The sequence below is a fragment of the Belonocnema kinseyi genome, chromosome 4 (assembly GCF_010883055.1).
Source record: "Belonocnema kinseyi isolate 2016_QV_RU_SX_M_011 chromosome 4, B_treatae_v1, whole genome shotgun sequence".
Lineage (NCBI taxonomy): Eukaryota > Metazoa > Arthropoda > Insecta > Hymenoptera > Cynipidae > Belonocnema > Belonocnema kinseyi.
The window spans coordinates 149,438,660-149,461,362 of record NC_046660.1 but is presented as its reverse complement, the minus strand read 5'-3'; the positions used below and the strand labels follow the sequence as shown (position 1 = coordinate 149,461,362).

Here is a 22,703-nt window from a genome sequence, read left to right as displayed (position 1 = left end):
CCAGGACGTCAATAATATTTTATTTCTTCAAAGGAATTTTGGCACATTTGTCAAATCCAATGTCCATACCAATCTCGCTGGCGTACTGCTTGACGATATTTATAGTACTCCGTAGTTTTCTGTTACCAGAAGCATAGATCTTAAGTTCATTCATATCAAATACATGAGTGACCTCATGCTCGTGATGATTAGTGTCGCCACATAGGTATCTAGAAGAATTGCGCAGTGCGAGAACTAGAGGAAGAAATTTGATGCACAAAAACAGAGGACTTATCGTGTCACCCTAAAAGCTGCCCCAAAGGAAGGTGATGTTGTTTGTTACCACTCAATATTTTCCAAATGAGATAGTAAATCTAGTTTTCCATGGGGCATCAATCTCTCTATGCTTTTATTATATGTGAATGAATCTTTAAGCTTTTCAAAAGACAGATGATAACTCCATGAAGAGTTGAATCAAAATTGTTTCGGTAGCTTATCTCAAAACACGAGGGCTTAATTCAGGTACAGGGGGGTTCATTTTCGCGCGTTAAGATTGTTTTATTTCCACCTTGCTGTACGGCGACTGCATTTATTGTGAAGACGGTTCTAGCGATAGGTGCAGAGGGTGTCCTGCACATGCTTAGTATCTAGAACACATCCTATCTGGGTGTCCAATATACGCGGAAACTACGTTTCTCTATAGGTATAATGCGGTGCTAAGAGTGCTTTATTATCGGCTTTGTTATGCAACTTTAGTTGGACAATCATAAACTTTTTTGTACCAGAAAATCATTCATTATGAATTTTTGGTTTTCTTATCTAGTTAAAGTTGCTTTTTTATCCATTCATCCGTATAAATCTCTGCATGCCAAAAAATTATTTTATTATGTATTGTAGTACTGATGAGGACTCGTGTAGCCAAACGAAGACTTTAAATAAAATAAAGTTTGAAATAACTACTAGAGTAGTTGATCAAAAACCGTCACTACATCGACAACCTATATATAACCTCGCTAGTCGAAAAAAAAACTTTACATAATTTTTAAATGTATACTGAATTGTTTTAACATATTTTTTTGGATATTCAAAATTTCCACGTGAAAGACCTCAAAAATTTCAATATCTCATGTGGAACTATTGAATACCACTAGAACGTTTAAAAAATATCCCATGCATATCTAAATATACTGGGTTCAAAAAAAGGACTGTGAATAATTTAGTTCTACTTATGATCTGTCTATGATGAAATTTTCTGTTACAGATACTTACTCAAGAAGATTGGAATGTTGTTCTCTTTAACGGTATGCAGAAGACATCACATTGGGCTGCACTTTACTTCGTTGCCTTAATGACTTTCGGTAATTACGTCCTGTTCAATCTGCTTGTTGCCATTCTAGTAGAAGGATTTTCATCCGAGGTAAAGTAAAGTATTATTCTGTTATAATGTATCAGTTGCTTATATTCTTGCCAAGATATGTACTGTTTGCAATTTTGTATTCGAATGAATCTGGAGGATACTCAACCTCATACTTAGAATTATCCAATTTTCTTTAAACTTTTTGAGTTAGGAGTTATTGGTAATGCAAATGTTCAGTCCAAACTTTGTGCAGTTAGAAAATTTTGATCCAGAGAAAAATATGCTCAAGAATAATTAATTCAGTAATTCGGGTGAAATTTTCAGGACGCAACTCATTTTTATCTAACAGCGAGGAGAAACAACATGAGAATTATATAAAAGGGAATTACCAGTATGTTATTCTTAAACATTGTTTTTAAACGCCATTCAAGTTTTTAACGAATCCGTCTCTAATTTTCTGCTTACTATTTTTTCATTTCACCTTGAATTTTTATTTGAGATATTTCCATAGATTTTATTTTAAAAGATATTTTCTAATGTTTAAAAATCTCATTTCTCCATAAACAATTTGATACTTTTTCTACTTATAAGGAATTTTTCATTTCACGTTGTTCGACATGACTTTTGGAGAGAAAAACTTGAAGAAATACGATGTAATTATTATTATAGCACGTGGTATGGATTTACTAGTGAGGCATGCGAACACTCCGAATATATTGTATGCAGTGTGCTAGGATAACATTTTTCTCCTTTAAAATTTTAATCTTACTTTTCTGTGTCAGATCTGTTCGAATTCAACAAGTCGTTCACCGGATGTTTAAATTGATGTGGCATTGATATTTGATTGTTATTAACTTTACAAAAAAAATGTGTTGCGACCTATGCTTTAAAAAATCTTTTATAACATAAAAGCTATGAAACTATGAACTCAGAGTTTGGAAAAACAATGCCAGATGCGTAGTGGCCAACTTGAAGCATTCAAACCTTCGCTAAAAATACAAGGTCAAACAAAAAGAAAATGTTAAGCAGAAAATACAAAAAAAAATTATATTTAGGCTAATCTCTACCAATAAAGGGTGATCCAATAAGAGGTTTTTTTTTCAATAGGGTAATTGTGATAGATGACACACAAGTCGTTTCAAGCTGTCATGTTTTTTTGTTCAGTGTTGATTGACATTTCATCATGGAAAGACTTACGCCTGAACAACTTATACAAATTGTGCAATTGTATTACGAAAATTCGCGTTTTGTGAAGAATGTGTTTCGCACGCTTCGGTCAAATTATGGTGTTCATAGTCGGCCTTGTGAGTCCACTATTTGCCATACCATCAAGAAATTGGAGAAACAATCATTATTATTGAATGATACTTGACCTATTAAATCCCCTGCAGCAGCTAGTGAAGAAAATGTAGCGGTTGTAGCTGAGAGTGTACGCCAAGACAGCGAACAATCGATTCGGCGCCGTTTTCAGGAACTTGGCTTGTCGAATGGCACGGCTCACAAAAGCGAAAGGAGAATTTCTGTTCTTTAAAGTTAAATTAACGGTTTCTCTGAAACTTTAAATTAAATTCTAAAATTTTAAATTAAATTGTGACTCTCCAGGATTTGTTCTTTTAATTTATTTTTCTTTGCATTTTATATATTTGAGCTAATTCTGGGATTAAGGCTGATTTTTCTAGAGTACATAAATTCATACCTTTAAATTAGTGAATCCTTTTCAATCGATTTTATTGCCTTTTATTATCGAACATTTCTTTTTGAATCATCTCCTAAATGAAAACGGGTTGGAAATCCTACTCAGATTTTACAAAATGTTAGAATACTCACAAATGAAAATTTCACTACTAGCACAGATTCGATTAATTAAAAGTGTTCAAAATTATTTCCGAACCTTACGAATTAGACTTTAAATCTTCCTGAAGGTAACGGGTTGAATAAGAACTTTATCCATAGTTCTAATTAACTAGAAGTTTTAATTTGAAGAATCTGTTAAAGAACTTGTACAATTTTTAGCACTTTCTAATTTTCTTTATTTTTAACATATAATGACTTTTTTCAATCAACGATATTATTCCTCTGCATAAACCTGGGCACTCATTACTAAAATAAAAATTCATTTTTTTAAGGTACATTGGTCTCCGATTCTTAATTGATAATTATATTTTTAATTTAACAAATAATATGAACTTTCGCAATGTTAGTGCTGGCTTTTACCAAATTTCTGTGGCCAAAGGAAGCATACGATTAATTGCATTCTCTACTGACAGAGTACATTTTCAGTGAAACAGAATACATTTAGGTCGAGTAGCAAAGATCTTGCTCTTTCTATACGACGATAACAAAATAATTTGAATCGCATAAATGCACGGTTTAAACGTAGCAGTCTTAAGTCGAAAATAGACTTGAAAATTTACGATAAATACATTTTGTTAAATACATGTGAACAAATCGACTTGAGTCACATGATTATGCGATTCAAATCTAAATTAAATCTTGCTCGTTGAATAAGACGTTAAATTTGTCAAATAATGTGAGTCATATAGATGACTGAAATGAATAAAAATATTAAATGTTTAAAATAAATATGCCAATTTCGGAGTAGCTTAGGTCTTACCCTGGGTATTTCGCGATTGTTTCGCAGTCTATATTGATTGTTGTAAGTTCATTAGCCGGTTATTCAATCACCTAACGCCAATTTCCCTATGGGTGCGGGAAGAGGTAGGTGTTCACGTACAACGACTCCCACCTGCCCTGGGTTAGTTAATTTCGGGTTAGACCAAAATTACAGCGTCTTAGTACGCAGAATCGAAACCTTGACAAAGCGTTCCGCGGTTGATTAGAATCGTTGTTGATCAACCAGGCACCAACGTGTAATTAGTCGACAGACAGATTTTCTTCTCAGAACAACGATATCGCAAAATAGTAGGAAGTGAGAAACATGGTTCCCAAAATGATGATAGTAATTGTCAAAGCGTGGGTGATGCCTCGTTCTGCTTAAGCGAATCACGTGGCAATTCATTGTCTCGAATTAATTCGAGACATACCCAAAACGCGTCATCAATTCGTGGACACGGTGGCAGTCCTTCTGATTTCGACAATGACATGCCAATAAAGATAAGTCATATAGGTCATGGGAACTCGTAAATAAAGACTCGTGGCATACGTGGAGGGACTTTTCACGTGCCTTTCAATACGAGTGGGGCGTCAAATAGATAACGTGGATCTCCTCGTCGAGGTTCACGAATTGAAATGAATTAAAACAAATCCTGGCACAGTTTAATTCACGACTGGCTTTCGAGATTTTAAATCTATTCCTTAGAAACTATACCGAACTTTTACACTATGCTAACGAGCGTAGATGTCTCTACCATAGACCAACTGACTCGAAGAAGGAGCGCCTGAGGTATAGTCGTACGGAGCTGAATTATGTTCAAGAGCAGTTTGACTCAAAAAAAGAGTTCAGAGTCCAGAATTCTAAATCAATGACGCTAAAAAGACTTCATCCAAATTTAAAAGAGTTCCAAGGCAGGTTAAGTCAATCGAAAACAACAAATAAAATTGACTTTAGACCCACGATGACAAACAAATCCAATCGGCGGAACAAGACAACCCTTCGATCTATCCGTCCAAACTGTTCTGCTTTAACTGTGCGAAGTTAGCACATTCCTTGCGCTACAGTACATCGGAACCGTCAAATCATCTATTGCGTTTGTCGCGAAATAGGAAATTATAACACGAATAGTACAAAACAACAGGGAAACGCCGAAAGCCTTCAGTAACTTTATTTCAAATTACTGAAACCAAGGGCAAAAGTAAGGATATTCAAAGTCCTTCTTCGTCTCAAGAGTTTGCTTCCACACGTCATCCATCGGCTAGCATGAAGAAAAATATACCGTCCTGGCAACGCGACTCAGGAACCAAAAAAGTCAATAAAAATACCTGTCGAAATTTATATTTTTGGTGAGAAAATCCGTCGCATAATCGACAGTGGTAGTGGTAGATCATACTTCAGCGATTTCACTTACGAACGCGTCAAATAATTCCAAACTCAGGAGTTAAGGGCAGATCTGACGTCTCGTACAGGCGTTCGCCTAGAAGACAAGTCAGTTGTCAAAGGAATCGCCGGAGTGGGAGTTGTAATTGACATAAGTGATTTCTATGGACCCCAATGGTTCAGCATCATGCGAGAATTGTCGGGAGATCTGATTCTCGGAATAGACTTCTGGTTGAACTTTAAGGTGTTGGTAGATACGTTCTCGCAAGCTTGGGCTTTAAATGGTAGCAAACACGATTTCCCGTTAACACACAGTTCTACGACGAAGAGAAATAATACGCAAGTTTATCAGTGAAGAGGTCGATCGTTCTCTGGAAAAGTGTTATGTTTCATGGGTTAATAGCGAATAGGCATGTTCGCCAGTAGTTGCTGCTAAAGCAAATGGTGGGCTCAGGTTCTGCATAAACTACCAACTCCTTAACCAAAAAACAATCAAAACAGCATATCCTCTTCACAATATGAGTTCTATCTTATCTCAACCATGCCAAAATAATTTCGAGTCTCGATATGAGTCTCGATATGAGTCGCGGTCTTGATGAGCATATTGTCATTTTGCCATTGGTGTTCGCGGTTTTTCAGGGGGAGGGGCGGAATATTCTTGAATGGTGATAAGAGTGGCTTGTCGACGAATTCGACATGAGAACAAACTCAGAATTCAGGGTCCTTCAAATAAATTTACAAATCCCAAAATTCCCTGCAGGCGAAAGGAGGTTGAGCAGAAAGCATTCGACGATGTCGAAAAAGCTCTCATCGAGGCTTCTCGACTATATATCCCAATTCCTGACCAATCTTTTATCTGGTATATTGATGCTATCCATTTTATCTTAGATGCAAGTCTGACCCAAAAAGATCCGGAAACGGGAATTGAGAACTTGGTTGAAGTTCTGAGTCAACCATTGAGAGGCGCGGAGTTGTATTATACAACTACAGAAAAAGAATGCCTAGCAGTAGTTTGGTCCGTCGAGAAATTAAGATGCTATTTAGAAGGTATGCCGTTCAAGGTCGTTACCGATCATCAAGCATTGCAATAGCTATATGGATTGTAAAATCCTATAGGTTGCCTTGCTAGATGGGCAATCTACCTTTATCAGCATTGTATAACAGTTGAACATCGACAAAGGACTACAAATGAGGCTCCTGATGCATTCTCACGCAAGTTTAATGTCGATGTTTGATCCAAATAGATGAAAAACGGTCATTGAAGATACTATCGAAGTACGAATTCAACTGAACACGATTCATAATCCGAATTGGTATGAAACTAAGTTTAAAGTCGCCAAAGATCAACCTGAGAGATTTTATGAATGGAAAATTGAGGATGACGAATTGTCTTATAATAGAACGGGATATTATAATACATAGAACGGGAAATCCGTGGAAACGCTCTTAAAATATTTTTTGATCGCTGGGGTACATTAAAATCCATTATCACTGTTAATGGGACGGAGTACTTAAATAAAGATGTTAATGCCTATTAATATCTAGAGGAATCAAACACATAACTACCCCGTTAAGTCACCTCCAAAGCAATCCCCTCAAGCGCGTTAATCGAACAATCAAGCTTATGATCTCCGCCTTCATTAGCGACATTCATCTCACATTCTGGTAGCAGAATATCGCCATTCTTTTTGAACCACGGGCGGGAATCGGATGTCAAGTACGTGACCAAGTTTTCCGAAAATGTCAATAAACACACTGTTAAAGACTCGATTGACGGATGAACAGCGCGAATGTCAAGTTTTCCGAAAATGTCGATAAACACACTGTTAAAGATGCGATTGACGGATGAACAGCGCGAATGAGTAGAATTGATGAATTCCGTCATAAAATAGAAAATCAAATAAAAAAAACTGAAAAATTTTTATCCAGGGTTAATTCAGATAGAGTCGAGTCAGTAGAAATAAAAATAGGGACCAAAGTTTATTATCCAAATAAGCAAATGTACGTTTTCAGGTTGAGGTAGACAGGCTGTCCACCATCGTTCTACACATCGAGACATCGAGTCAACCTCCTAGTTTGACAACATTTCAAATCCATCCACACACAGCTCTACTCTCTCCACCACGGCGCCGGATACCGAAAGAACCCTGGAACTGAAGACACAGCAGGATAAGCTATAAAAAAAGGTGTTAAAGCTCAAATTAAACATGGAGGCCGAAACACAGCTAGCCAAGTATGTGGAGATCAACTTTCACCAATCCGACAGCGAAAACGAAAGTACCAACAAATCATTGGTGTATGAAAAGCTCGTCGATTCGTCAGCCCTGTCACTACTCAAGATCTTTTAGGATACGCAAAATGTCCTGGGCATGGGCTACGACTTGACTTCCAGTTTTTTGACAAATATAAACGACTTCGATAGGGCTATTCCGATGCGCAGAGAGCCAAAACCAAGTGAAGACGTCGAAAGATTACTGCACGAGGTCAGAAACTTGCCCCTGATGGAACTAAAATTGTCAAAAACAACAATAATCACGTCCGCACTGTTACACGGCGAGAACTTGCGTCGAAATTGCTTCCCAGTGACTAGCTATCTAAGCAAGAAGACCGCCATAAGGAGGAAATACAAGTCAACTTATGACCTAACAGAAATTTTCGCACCATCAGTGGCCGTTGAGCCACTGCCATTTGACAAAGTTCCGAGATTCGAGGAGATTCCTTAGAAATTGGGCGTTCCGCATCTTATGAATCCAACGGCACAACAAAACCTCTCTACATAATCAATTGTTGTATAATCAGCCAGGCCTTAATGAAAGGTCTGACAAAAAAGAGGGAGGCAGATCCACAAAACCTACGTCGGTAAGCGGAACGTCACTGGCTGTATCAAATGCAGGTCGATGCAACACCATTTCCAGGACTGCAGGTTACCTTACTGCTCTCAGATGAAAAGAGAAGATTGGGAGTCGACGCCCGAAATGCTGTTTTAGTATACAAACTTCTCGACGATATTATGAAGATAAGACCAGAGTTGGATAACGGCGAAGAAATGAAGATAACCATTCTAACAAGATATAAGAAAAGGCCAACGGAGTACCCGCCGTTTTGAACTTCGGCCCAGGCGATAATTTAATAAATATTAAAGGAAACAATAATAATTCTTAAAAACAAGCAATGTTAAGTATCATTTTGTGTTACAGTTCGACTAATAGTTCGACAATTTTGTTCTGTATTATAAGGTAACAGAGCGCTATACAGAGACAATACAATCGTCGAAGCCAAAATTCCAGAAACATATCATTTGAATTTTGTCGTGTTCTCGTCGAGAGCATACTTTTGCGAATTTTCGCCGGAGCTCGGTTCCCTCTATTGTACAGATTGTATTACTAACTGCAGTGTGCGTCAAATTGCGTCGATTAATTGAGGATTCTTAAATTGACTCGACGAATATTGTTCTCCTGAATTGTTAGATTGAATCGGCGAAAATGATTATTCCGTGAGGAGTAAAACTTCTTAAGTAAGTAGTGAATTTATCTGGAACTACAAAAAGAAGTCTTTACTCTGTCTGAGCTGTTTTTTGAGTTTTTTAAGGAACCGAAGGAGGCTCAGTGGGGTCTTTAAGGGTATTTTTTAGAGGCTCCTTTTGGTTCCTTCGGTCCGCCAGGGTCACTAAGGAGGATCTGATAACTGTTTACAGGTTTAGATCTGCAAACTATACTACTTCGCGCCCTGCGCTTTCACATATGAAAATAGCTACCTCTGACTCACAAGCTACTTGTAAGAACTTACTTGAATTAGGTGAAAGAAACAGTGGTCTTCTGGCACACTTATAGATTGGAGTGAAGATCGAGCATTGTAGATCAGAGAGTCGCTTCCTAAATCCAAGCGGCAGATTTACAGAGCTGCACAGTGGGGAGAAAGTACATTTTTTTGGTTCAAAATACGATTCCAGATGAACCTGTGGACTGATTTGGATGTTTTTTTTAAGCTGATAAAATTTCAAAGAAAGTTGTCGAGTCTGATTTTTTATTTAGTTTTTCAATTTTTTATAAATAAATTGATGACGAAAAAATGTTTTTTTTTCTATTTAATGTCCCGGTGCTAGTTAATAATGTGTATAGTCATACACAAATTTTTTGTTGAAAATGTGTTTTCTATCATTTTCAGTAAGTTAACGTTTTTCAAGTTATATTCCAAGAAATTTGAATGGAAACAATATTTTAATGAAAAAAATTTGATATAAGACTATGCTTATTCATTATATTAACAAATTAAATAAACAAATGCATTATTCAGGCATTTATAGTTAGAAAAATCTTAATTTTATATGTCGATTTTTAAAAATTAGGAACCTCATAATAATTTCAGAAAAATTCAGAACTTTTTGATCAATTTTATAATTTTTTAAAGAAATCTAATAAAAATAGGCTTTATTTGGGCATTTATTGAACAAAAAACTCGTTTTTTTCAATGTCAGTCCTTTAAAATTAAAAAAAAATTCTTACTTTTATTCAGTACTTACAGTTGGTCAATACAAGAGGCTTTGAATACAAGGAATGATTGAACAATACATTCAATAATTTTTATAAATAATTTCTACAACATATGAAAAGTGGAGACATTCACGATTCTGAGGAAAGTTTCTCACGACAAGCAGCCGAATAATGAATTTTTAAATTAAATTCGTTTAACAAAAACATAAAACTAATAAACTAATTATGAATATTACTAAAATTATCGTAAAGTTACCAATTAAAAGGCCTGATATTGAAAAAAACTAGTTTTCCGTCAAAAAATGCCCAAATAATGCATTTATTTATTAAATTTGTTTTAAAAATAATAAATGCTATAATAATGCACTTGCTCATTGAATTTGTTTATAATATTAACAAGAATAGTCGTGAAAGAATTTTTTTCCATTAAAATGTTGTTTCCATTTAAATTCCTTGCAATATAACTTAAGAAAACGTTAAATTATTGAAAATTATGGAAAACACATTTTTAACAAATAATTTGTTTATACAAAGTTTTCATTATAAATCACTAGCATACTAGGCAGTCTGGTAAGTCCCTGCAAAATGAAACACGGAGACGTTTTATTGGCCAAAGTCGGTTTTATTTTTCAACATACTCTCCTTTTAGGTCGATACAGCGAGTCCAACGATTTTCTAACTTTTTGATTCCGTCCGAAAAGTACTCGATCGGAAGGTCTCCAAAATACGCCCCAGTTTCAGCTATGAGCTCCTCATTTGAGTAAAAACGCTTACCGGTGAGCCATCTTTTCAGGTTAGGGAACAAGTAATAGTCGCTGGGGGCAAGGTCTGGTGAATACGGTGGCTGAGGAACCAATTCGAAGCCGATTTCATGCAATTTTGCTTGTGTAACTAAGCATGAATGAACAGGCGCATTGTCGTGGTGATAAAGCGGTCTTTTCTTCTTCAAATGCGGTCGTTTTTCGGCGATTTCGATTTTCAATCGGTCCAATAATGATGAATAGTATGCTCCGGTTATGGTTTTACCTTTTTCAAGATAGTCCACGAATATTATGCCATGTGCATCCCAAAATACGAAGGCCATAACCTTTCCGATCCATTGTTGTGTTTTTGGAAGCTTTGGAGCACTTTAGCCCGGTGGAACCCACTGTTGTGCCTGTTGCGTTGACTCAGGAGTGTAGTAGTGGATCCAGGTTTCATCCATGATTATGAAACGGCGCAAAAACTCGGTCGACTTACGCGAAAATAATGCCAAATTCTGCTGGGAAGTTGTCACATGAATTCGTTTTTGGTCCACTGCGAGCAAACGCGGCACCCATCGCGCGCAGAGCTTCTTCATGCCCAAAACTGAATGCACGATATTGCCCACACGTTCCAATGATATGCCTATAGCATTAGCTACCTCTCTCAATTTCACTTTAGGATCATTCAACATCATATTATGGATTTTTATATTATGTTACATGTATATTTTGTTCAGCTCTTGAAGTTGCTTTATAGCCCTGTGATATTTCTCTCAATAAATTTATTTAAAATTAAACCTGAGTTTCATATCAGATTATTTTTCATATTCATATTATATATTAATTGCAAAAAGTATTTGCTGATTAAAAATATAAAAATTTAGATAATTTAAGAACAAGCATACCCACATGTACCACATTTCTATTTTGCATCTTTTCAAGCTAATTAATATAATCCCAATAGGCACCGGAACATCCTAAAGTCGTCCTTAGAACGTCTTTAAATGTTCTGGAACATTCTTGGACATTGGCGTTTAAGTCCCAGGGTAGTTATAAATACAACTTTAGGTCGTCCTAAAGACGTTCTATATCTGCCGAAAGTTTTCTAAAGATGTCCGCAGGGTTGGTCCTAAGGAAGCCCCAAAAAGACCTATAAGAGACAGCATTACTTTTTCACGCTAAAAAGTGAAAGACCTCCCTGCGGGAACCAGGGCATCAAAAGGACGTCCTAAAAACGTCTCTATATATCCTACGACATTGTGAGTATAATATGAGCCATTAGGAGTATGAAATTCAATGTCGAAATAGAATAATATTGTAGAGCTTTAAAAAAGGAAGATTTTTTTCTACCGACTATTTTCTTATCGTGCGTTGCTTGGCTTAAAATGTTAATTATCGTTTTTTCGTTGAGATAAATTGCTCGTGTTTCTGAGTACTACGGAAAACCATACATAGAATTTTTAATAGTTGTTGTGCTCAAAAACGATGTTATGATAGCATTGTAAGGCTCCCCGAAATAAACATTTAACTACTACTGATTTTTTTCATTTCACGCGTTGTTTGGCTTAAAATGTTAATTTTCGTTTGTTTTTAGGATTTTGAAAATGCTATAACTCTGACAATTTTGATTTTATTGAAAAAGTCATATTAATAAATTGTTCGTGTTTCAAACTACTATGGACAACTGTAAATAGAATTTCTAAATCTGGAAAAAACCTGGTTTCGAAAATGTGGAGAATGTGCTCAGTCATTGAGTTCTTATATAAAATGGCTGGTTAACAAACTCTTCCCTTCTTTTTGGGTACTAAAAAAGTCTGCTGAAGCAGAATCCAATCAGATCAATCTTTCGTAAGTTATCGTGCCTCCAGAATATTACAGTCTACCGGCAGGCAAACAGGTAGACATCCAATGAAAATGGATTCAATGCGATGGATAGACTGGATCTCGCGACCTGTAGGTGGCCGGAGCGACTGAATCACGACTTGTTAGAGTGCTACGATGAGAGTGTGGCCCCTGAACGGGGTTACATGACACGGCTGCATGCACTGTGGTGCGAGAAACACCCGGAGTTATCGCACTTTTCGCAGCAACGTCTGCGAAAGCATGCTGATCTACTCCGAAAAAGGGACTATGTAAGCGAAACGTCTACTCTACCACAGCTAGAACAAGCCGGCAACAGAGAAAGAGAGGCGACACTAAGATTAACTGCAGGCAGGCATCTAATAGAGGAAGAGCGATGCTTTATGACACGGAGAAACATCAACACCAAGGTTTCTCTTAAGCCTAAAAATATGACTGAAATGGATGACGAGCTTCGTGGACATTATTCCGGAGAATTCAACCTCTGGGCTATCAATTATTGTGTATATAATGCAGCGAGAGCTTTAGCCAATGCGAACCATAAAGCAAAAGCAACGGTTGATCATAAGACCAAAAGACGAATGCATCAACTTGCTATAAAGATAGGCTGGGCAAGACTGTACGTGTCTCGCATTGAGTGTGTGATTGACTACATTACATCTGGCAGGAATTTTATCGCCAAGGTTTGAAAGTTCGTGCGCGAAATTCGGACCTGTTATCACACACTTAACAAGTCAAAACTGCTGACCATCAGACAGCATATTGTCGAGGGAATACGGACACTATCTAACGCTGAGAGAAGTCTAGAGTGGAGGGAGAGGTGGGTCAGAGAATTGGAAAAAGAAGGTTGAGCAAATTAGAGAAGCAGAGTGTGGTTTTTGATACGCCGGTATAGACGGTATTTGGTTATGCAGAAGAAGCGCAAAGGGCTAAGTTATGTATTAGAGCGGGAAAGAGGGCATGGAAGTTTGAAACGAAGCTGAGGGAGAGAAAGGTAGGGGAGTTGGCGAGAAAAGTGTTTGATGGAGGTAGAAGAGAGGAGAGGGAGGGCGATCGAATTAACGAGATAAGAAGAAAAAAGAAGGGAGTTCTTTAATGATAGAGAAATAGAAGTCGGGACTGGAATGAAGTATGAAGAATTGGAAAAAGGGACAGGGAAAGACAATTAATAGAAAGATGGGTGTGGGCCGATTGAGGAATCAAAATACAATAAATTGTATAAGATGATAAAAATGGAAGGGTTATCAAAGTATTTAGAAAAGGGATGGGGAGAGAGAAGGTGGACCAGAATAGCAAGACTCAGATTGAGAAACGAGGTAAGGAAGGGGATGTACTGGGAAAAAGAAGAGAACAGAAAGTGTAGAATATGTGAATGGGATGAGGAAACACGGTAGCATGTATGGGAAGAATGTAGAAGAGGAATGGAAGCTAAAGGATGCTGGTAAGAGGATGCAGGTAAGATTCCAGGGGAGGATGGATTAATAGAAGAATAGATGAAGGAGTTGGAGGGTGCTAGAGGAGCGAATGAGAAAGAATGAAAGAATGTACGTGAAAAAAGGCAAATGGAGATATAAAAAAGTGAAAGAAAAAGGAAACGGAAGTCGCTTAGATTAGAAGCGTGAAGATTGTAAGTAATGGTAACGTAAAAGTTAAGTAGACTAAGATGCGTTTGCGTTCTCATGCCCTCTCTCGCTTGCACTCTCGCTTTCGTTCGCTCACCCGTTTGCTAATAAGTCCTAAATTACGCTCTCACAGGAAATAGAGATAAGGAACTAGATTACTTTTTGATAGCCCTACAAGATTATCATATTACCTTTTTAAATTCTTTCGCAAAAAACTCAAATTTTGACCACACAAAGACTAATCAAAAATCAAAATTTGCATTTTGCGGTCAAACTATGCAGGATGGAAAAAAAAGGATAACACCAACATTGTGAGACTTCTGTTTCTGGAATGAAAATGTAAAGTGAGGACTGTCTTGACGGATTGGTGGTAGCAGAGTTGGGTAGCGAAAAAAAAGGCGAGATATGTACCAGACAGCAAAGTTAGATAGAGGCAGGGAAGTATAAAAGGCGGTAAAGCTTGAATTTGATTCATGGCTAGCGGAACGAGTATCTCCGCGGAAGAAACAGATTAAGAGCAGGAAGTGTGCAGTGGGCCAAAAGAAGAGATAAAGAAAAGGAAGGTAAGGGGGAAGTATAAAAAAAATATAGAAAAGGAAGGATTAAGAGCAAAAAGCGCAGGGTCAATAGAAGCATTTATCAAAAGGAAGAGAGGGGAGAGGGAAAGCAGTGAAAAGAAGGAAGATATCGGGGCGAGCGTAAAATATCAGAAAATTTTTAGACTAAAGGAAATTCGAGAAGTGATGATAGAGGTGGTGAAGATTTATGAAGAAAAGCAGGAGAAAAGGGGAGAGGAATTGAAGAAGGAAATTAGGCAAAAAATGGCTGAAGTTAAGAAAGAAATAAAAAAATGGGAAGAAATCTGGGAAAAGTTAGAAAAGAGGATGCAGTTATTGGAGCAAAAACTAGAAAAGCAGAAAGAAGATAATAATAAAAAGATAGAGGAGATGAGAGGTAGGATGAAGAAACTTCAAAGCTCGAACCGGCATTTTGGTGGGGGCGAGAGTGGGAATAAGGAGATGGAAAGGCTGAGAAAAATAGAACAAAGAATAGAAAGGAAAGAGAGGGGAGAAAGAAAATTAAACATAATCATCAAGGGTATAAGATTAGAGGGGAAGGAGCTGAAGGAAGGGGTGGACGAAGTACTAAAAAGGATTGATGCTAAGGTAGAGATAGAGGAAATGCGAAATGTAGGAAGGGAAGTGCGAAGAGGGTACATAATGGTACTGGTGGAACTAAAGAAATGGGAGCATAAGAGGGAGGTGATGACAAAGAAGAGGTTATTATATGGTAGTCCAGAGAGAATAGAGGATAATTTAACATGGGTAAAAAGGAGGATGGAGTATAAATTAAGGAAATAAGCGGAAAAAGAAAGAAAAAAGGGAAAGAGAACATGGGTTAAGTATGGGAGAATTCAGATAGATGGAGTATGGTGGCATTGGGATGACAAAGGGAACAGATAGTAAGAAATAAGGTGCAGGGAATCTATAAGAAGTAGGAACGGGATATAAGAAAATAAGAAATAGTAAGAAGGAAAAAAAGATTAGAAACGAAAGTAGGGAAGAATGGAAGATTTGTTACTGGAATATAGCTGGATTGGAGAGAAAGGATAGGGAGTTTATGAGAAATTTGACACAATGGGATGTAGTCATAATGATGGAGAAGAGAAGTGGAAGGTAGTGGGGATTTACGTGAACGGTGGTATGCAGGAGAAAGCATAGGAGATTGAAGAAATGATTGAAAAAAATCAAGAAGAGATTAAGCTGATAATAGGTGGGGATTTCAATGCGAGAACAGGAAACAGACGAGGAAGGAAATGGAGAGAAGAGAGAGAAAGAAAATGCAAAGATAAGGTACTATATGGGGTGGGAAAGAAATTGATCAAGAAACTAGAGGTAGGTAAATATATTGATTCGGATCACTTTCCCTTAATACTGACATCAGAGGGAAAAAATGCAATGGCAATATGAGTAAAAAGGAAGCAAATGTAAAGAGTGTAGGAAAAGGGGATTGGTCAAGGGAAGGAAAAGAACAGTTTAGAGAAAAAATAAGAAATATCAAAATGGGAGAGGGAAATGTTGACGAGGAGATGGGAAAAATTATAGGAAAAAAGGTTTGAGGAAGAGGCGGAGAAGGCTAGGATGGAAAGGTACCTGGTATAGATGAGATTCCAAATGAAGTATGGAAATATGGAGGGGAGGAACTAGAGGAATGGGCATGGATAATGTGTAATAGAGTATGGAGAGGAGAGGGGTGGCCAGAGTTATGGAAAGGAGTAGTTATACCAATAGTAGAGAAAGGCAAGAGAGAAGAGGTTAAAGATTATAGGGGGTGACGTTGATGCTAACACTGTATAAAGTATATCTAACCATTTTGTCAGAGAGATTGAAGATAGAAATTAAAGAAAAAAAGATCGAATCATCGAATCAGACAGGGTTTAGAAAAGAAAGGGGGGTAATGGACAACATATATGTTCTGAACTATCTAGTAAATAAGAGAATTAAAAGGGAAAAAGGGGCAATGATAGCAATGTTCGTGGACTTTAAGGTGGCGTTCGACTCATTAGACCGAAAAGAAATAGAAAAAGTTATAATAAAAAAGGTGATAAGAGAGTAATTAATAAAGAGAGTATCAGAAATTTTCAGAGAGACAAAAAGCAGGGTAAAGGTCCTCTTAGCCCACTTTTATTTAGTTTATTACTATCAGACTTGGAAGAAGAAATGAGGAGAAAGGGTTAGGGAGGAGATGGATAGGGAAGGAAAAGATATATATACTGGCATACGCAGACGACATAGTGTTGATGGAAAAGGATGAAGAAGGGGTGGCGGGATTAATTACAGGATTAGAGAAATACTTGGATGGGAAAAAGCTGAATGTAAATGTAGAAGAGACAACGATAATGAGGCTTAGAAAAGGAGGGGGAAGGAAGAAAGAATGGACAGGGAGATAGAAAGGAATAAAGTTAGAAGAAGTCAAAGAGTATAAATATTTAGGTTATATCTTGCAAACGAATGGTGATCATACAGCTCATATAAGAGAAAGAATAAAAAAAGCAGTAGGGGTAATGAAACAGATATGGGGAATAGAAAAAAGAAGGTTGAAAACAATTGGAGAAGAAGAATGTGATTATTTGATATGCTGGTATGGCCGGTATTAGGTTATGGAGCAGAGATATGGGGATGGAAAGAAAGGAAAGATATTGAGAGTTTACAAGAAAGGTATATAAGGTGGACACTAGGGGCAGACTGGAGGACGCCACAATATATTTTGAGAGAAGTACCGCAAAGGGATAAGTTAAGTATTAGAGCGGGAAAGATGGCATGGAAATTTGAGACAAAGCTGAGGGACGGAAAGAAGAAAGGAGGGAGTTCTTTAATGATAGAGAAATAAATGACGGGACTGGAATGAACTATGAAGAATTGGAAAAAAGGGAGAGGGAAAGACAATTAATAGAAAGATGAAGGGCGATTGAGGAATCAAAATACATTAAATGGTATAGCATGATAAAAAAGGAAGGGGTGCCAAAGTATTTAGAAAAGGGATGGGTTGAGAGAAGGTGGACCAGAATGGCAAGATTCAGATTGGGAAACGAGGTAAGGGAGGGGATGTACTAGGAAAAAGAAGAGAACAGAAAGTGTAGAATATGCGAATGGGAGAAGGAAACATGGGAGCATGTATGGGAAGGATGTAGGAGAGGAATGGAAGATAAAGGAAGCTGGCAAGAAAATGCGGTTAAGATTCTAGGGGAAGATGAATTAGGAGAAGAATGGATGAAGGAGTTGATAAAAATTCAAAAAGTAAGTGTTATTTGAATATTTTTCAGTCCATTTTTTTAATATTTAAGAATCCTCTGTACGGTTATTTATAGTATTTAAAAATTCGAACAATTTATCTGATGACATTTCTCATAAAATTAAAAATTTTAAATAACAATAATTAAAAATAATGTATTTGTAAATGAGCAATTTTGGTAAAAAATGTGCACAGTGTTTAAACTAATTTCTTTATACAATTTTCATACATTTATTGTTATTTGAAATTCAATAAACAATTTTCTAGATTTTAAACATTGATACAAAATTTATTTAGACAGATATTTGATCATAGTATTTCTAATAAATGAATATTATTTATTTTTCAAAAACAACAATTTTTTAATTTCTATAATTCACGAATTTAATCATTCGAAAATTTTCAACAAGATTTTATTATTCGGGTATTTTAAAGCGTAGGAAATTTTGTTTTTCAGGATTTTTCAGTCGTCTCATTAGCAGTGTGAATTAAAATTTCAAGAATATAAACAAACACTGAACATCTGATGAAAATGTGCCAAAATTTAGATAAGCATTGCTAACTAATTAAATTTTGAAACAATGTATCTTTAATGCTCTTTATTCATCTTCAAAGTTCTTCACTAATTTGCTATTTAACTCTCATTCCCAGAAAGGATTGTTTATATCTACAAGTTTTTACTATGATTGAATTCTTTTTAAAATGTTTATTAGTGTTATTATAATTTCTTATACTTCTATTTCTAAAAAAAGTTTTGAAAAATTACAGAGATGCAAGATTTAAAAATTTTTATTTTTTGAGAAAAAATTTCTAACACAAAGATCCTTAAAAATTTGAAAAATAATATTTTTTAAATATTAATTAAATTTTAAATTACACAGGCCTGCAAATAATGGGGTCATGTCAGTTGTTGAAAAGTGGAGGGTCATTTCCGAAGTTTAAAATTAGTTGAGTTTAGAATAATGTATGGAGTATACAGTTCAGAATTAATGTTAATAAAAATACGAGTAAACGGAAGAGTATTTGTCGGAGTTTGAAGAATGTGTAGATTCTTTACATTTAACTTCTGGAAAACAAATGTATTTTTCATTTGAATCAATATTTTCCATCTTTGCATCTAAAATCTCTGCTAATACATTATGGCAGTGTACTATACAGTTAAAATCTTCTACTGTTACAGCGATAGCATCGCACTTCAGAATTAAGAGCATGATGCGATCAATTTATAGGACATATTGTTTGCTTTAAATTTCACTTGTAGTTAAATTTATAATATTTAACTATCAGGTCTATGACATCTTCAATTAAGTCTAATCAATTTTTGAATTATTTAATAATACTTTATTTGAATCAATAAAATAAGAAACAATAGCATATGCTTATGAATTGATTATATGTATATGCATTTGACCGAGCGCGAAAGCACCATTTGATCTTTAAAGCTATATTTCATTGATTCAGAAATATTTTTTCTCAGTTTTTTTTCAGATTTGTGCATTAGCATACTTGCGATCAGTCTTTGCATTTCTGCCACATTCGTGCAGAGATCTTTCAAAATTAAAGATCAATGAATCGATAAATGTAATTTTGCTCTTGTGAACTCTCTTTTGTTAAAGCTCTTTCGGCCTAAGCGAACACGTTCTCATCACTTCTCTCGTGCTTCGCACGCTATTTTGCGTAAAATGTCAAATCAGATATAATACACCGACGTAGAAACTATTTTTTCTGACTCAGGGGCTCTCCTAGTTTTTTAGCCCTAATCTCAATCAAACAACTAAAAACTGTGTAAATAGCTGTTTTTACGTGAAGAAAGTTCAAGAAAAAAATAAAAAATCTAAATACTCAGCCAAGTTGTACAACACATTATGTGTTTTGATACGCTGAGTTTAACCTAACCTAGCGCTAACCTAAAAAACATAACAACAAAAAGTTGTCGGATCAGGGTATAAGACACAATAAAACACCTCAAAATCAGCTGAATAGATGTTTTTGCGTAAGCAAGGTTGAAGAAAAAAATCCAAAACTTAAAATCCCCAGGTGGAGTTTTGTGATAATTATTTAATCTTCTTTTACTACTTCAAAGAAGAAGAATTTCAGGCCAAAAAGAAAACAATAATCTTGTTCTAAAAAAGGATATTACTTTTATTTCGTAGATGGAATTGTCACATAACTTTTAACAATATTAGAATATTACGATTCAGAAATCCGCCAGGTATCGATCAGGGTGGGGAAAGTATTGATTGGCCCCTCTCTGAAGTAGAATGATCAAATTCATCATATTGTTTTAACTTCTCCAAAAATTAACCTGAAATGTTTGGGAACTAATTTATGTCTCTGTGAACTATTAATAATCTGTCCGAAATATTTGCGAAATATTTTAAGCATCTTACAAATATTTGTTAATATGTTTTAAATTATTTACATCTTTGAGGTATCATTGAAATCTTAATGAAATCTTTTACATCTATCCGAAATCTTTAAAATATTTGAAATATTTGAGAATTAATTGAAATCTTTTTCAAAATTATAACAGGTTGGTACCAAATAACCACTCATCTACTTCCGTAGAACTAAGCGTCTCTCTCAAGGAAGTATCGATGTTTTTTAAAACCAGAATCCTGCGAATCAAAGATTCTCCAAATTCTAGATCAGAAAAAATTCTCAGTACGCCACTCACGATTCCCAGCATCTGCAGTTTTTTGTCGCTTTCCAAAGTAAGGGCCAATGATACTAAGCCCATCGAGCCTCCCAGACCAGCTGTAATTCTTCGTTGCGTCTCCACAATACGCAAGCCCATTTTCAAAAATAAGCAATTTTTGGGAAAAGGAAATTTAGTTATTAAGATATTTTTCTCTTCAGTCGGCAAGCCCTTCTTAATAATATCCTCAATCCTTATGACTAAATCTGCGGGAGCTTCTGGTGCTAAAATTCAATCTGGATTTATTCTCTCATCAATCACTTCTAATTCTTGCGCCGAAAGAAAATTTTTTATGTCTAAGCTTTGAATGTTAGAAACTTGTTCAGCATTTTTTGGTTCATCTATTTTATCACCTGAGAACGATTATTTTCTTGAATCTGTCTGGGACTGGCCTATATCTTGCGTATCATCACATTGCGTATCATCATCTTCATTGTAACGCACTGTATTGCTCCGGCGCGGGCGACTGTGATGTCTATAGCTCGGAGAAGAACTATCTTTCGAACGACTGTATCGCCTGTCCGATCTTCTTGAGCGACGACTCTTATACCCTGTTAATTGAGTATTTTCTTACAATGCTTGTATACCTCGAGGCGCCTTATGTACCTTATATACAAGAGGCGCGAAATATATAAGCATATATATATATATCATTCCTTTATTTTCGTACTTTTTGCGTACTAATAGTTGCAGGCTGCTGGTATAGGCGGAAGTACGTGAATATTTATACTGAAAGGTATTTAGGTCAGAGCAAGAAGGTGTAAACAAGTTAAAACTATTAGAGGACCAAAACTTGCAAGAATTTGTCTCCAGAACACCATACACGTACAATTACATTAAACCGCTAGATCTTTTTTACTCGCCTTGTTGCCGATTAACGGTTGCAGACAGTTCGGACTGGCTATGCTCTTTATCCCCTTTTTAACCATCAGTTGCATTAACAAAGGCCTTGCAAGACGATGTTCATCATTTTCTAATTTAAATTACTTGGATAAATACTAAAAATTTACCTAATGTCTTTTTACACGACCACGTGGGAAGCTAACCTATAAATTACTTACTTCGTTTCTCCGATTTACGTCTTCTAATTTTCTTTCTAGACGACGTATTCTCCTTCTTATAATCTCATCTTCACTTTCCGTCAAATAAAATCTTTTCCTTTTTCCCATTTTACTCACTTAAATGTAAACTTTTGCAACTTGTGTGATCAGACCGTGGCACACCTTCAAAGAATGAGCATGAAGCAGAACAGTGACGTGATGAGGGACCAGCTATAGTTTTGTTTCTTAACTTTGAAAAGTGTGGCGCTAGTGTACATCGACAGGGATACTACATGACAATCTCGGAGGAAGAGGCGCGAAATATAATTGCGCGGTATAAGCAGTTAGCAATATATAAGAGTATTAAATATATGGTACCATTAGGCCTTACTTTTTAGAAGCTTCGATAAACCTCCCACACCCTCTTCTAGCCGCGTAGCGCAAGGCATACGCAGTCATTAAGGTATGCGGGTATTACATATATGTTACTATTAGGCCAAACTTTCTAGAAGCTTCGAGAATCGTCTAGCTCAATTTGGCCAACTATTGTGATGTTGTGACTTACCACTCCTTACGAATCCTACCACAGATTTATCGAATTATCAAAAAAATATATAATATCGCGGAATTACCCACGACTAACACTAGCTTCAAATAGATTGATTGAGAATGAGTGTGAAAGTATGAAAAATGACTGTTAATAAAGCAATCATAGGTTAGGTTAGCACATTCTTTTTTACACTTTAGGGAATGACTTAGATTACCTTTTATTTGTTATTTATATCCAAGTTAAATAAGAAAATCGTAGGTTCGTTATATTTAGGGATCTGATGTCTTGTCTAGATCGACGGAAGTATTCCTCGCTTTATTAAAACCTCCAAAACAGATAGCCCGTGTCACCGCACAACTCACCAACAGAAAATTCACTACTCGGTGCACTGTCACATAATGATGAGCTCGTCCTCCGATAATTCTCGGTTCGAACATTAATCTATGACACGAGGGATTAAAGGAAATCACTCATGACGTAACGCGCCATACTGTATTCGGCATCGGTCAAAACAAACTGGCACAGCCATCTTGCCAAATATTTAAACCGGCAAAATACAAAATAAACTCCAATGAACC

The 22,703-nt window shown here is 36.1% G+C and overlaps 1 protein-coding gene across 1 annotated transcript in view; it reads left to right on the top strand.

Moving 5' to 3' along the window:
• The window catches only part of LOC117171159 (voltage-dependent T-type calcium channel subunit alpha-1H-like), a 1,009,801-nt gene that overhangs the window by 794,700 nt on the left and 192,398 nt on the right, over positions 1 to 22,703 (top strand). Inside the window, exon 18 of the mRNA XM_033358216.1 lies at positions 1,241 to 1,396. Coding sequence (XP_033214107.1) covers positions 1,241 to 1,396 — 156 coding nt within the window. The remainder of the gene's footprint in view (positions 1 to 1,240; positions 1,397 to 22,703) is intronic.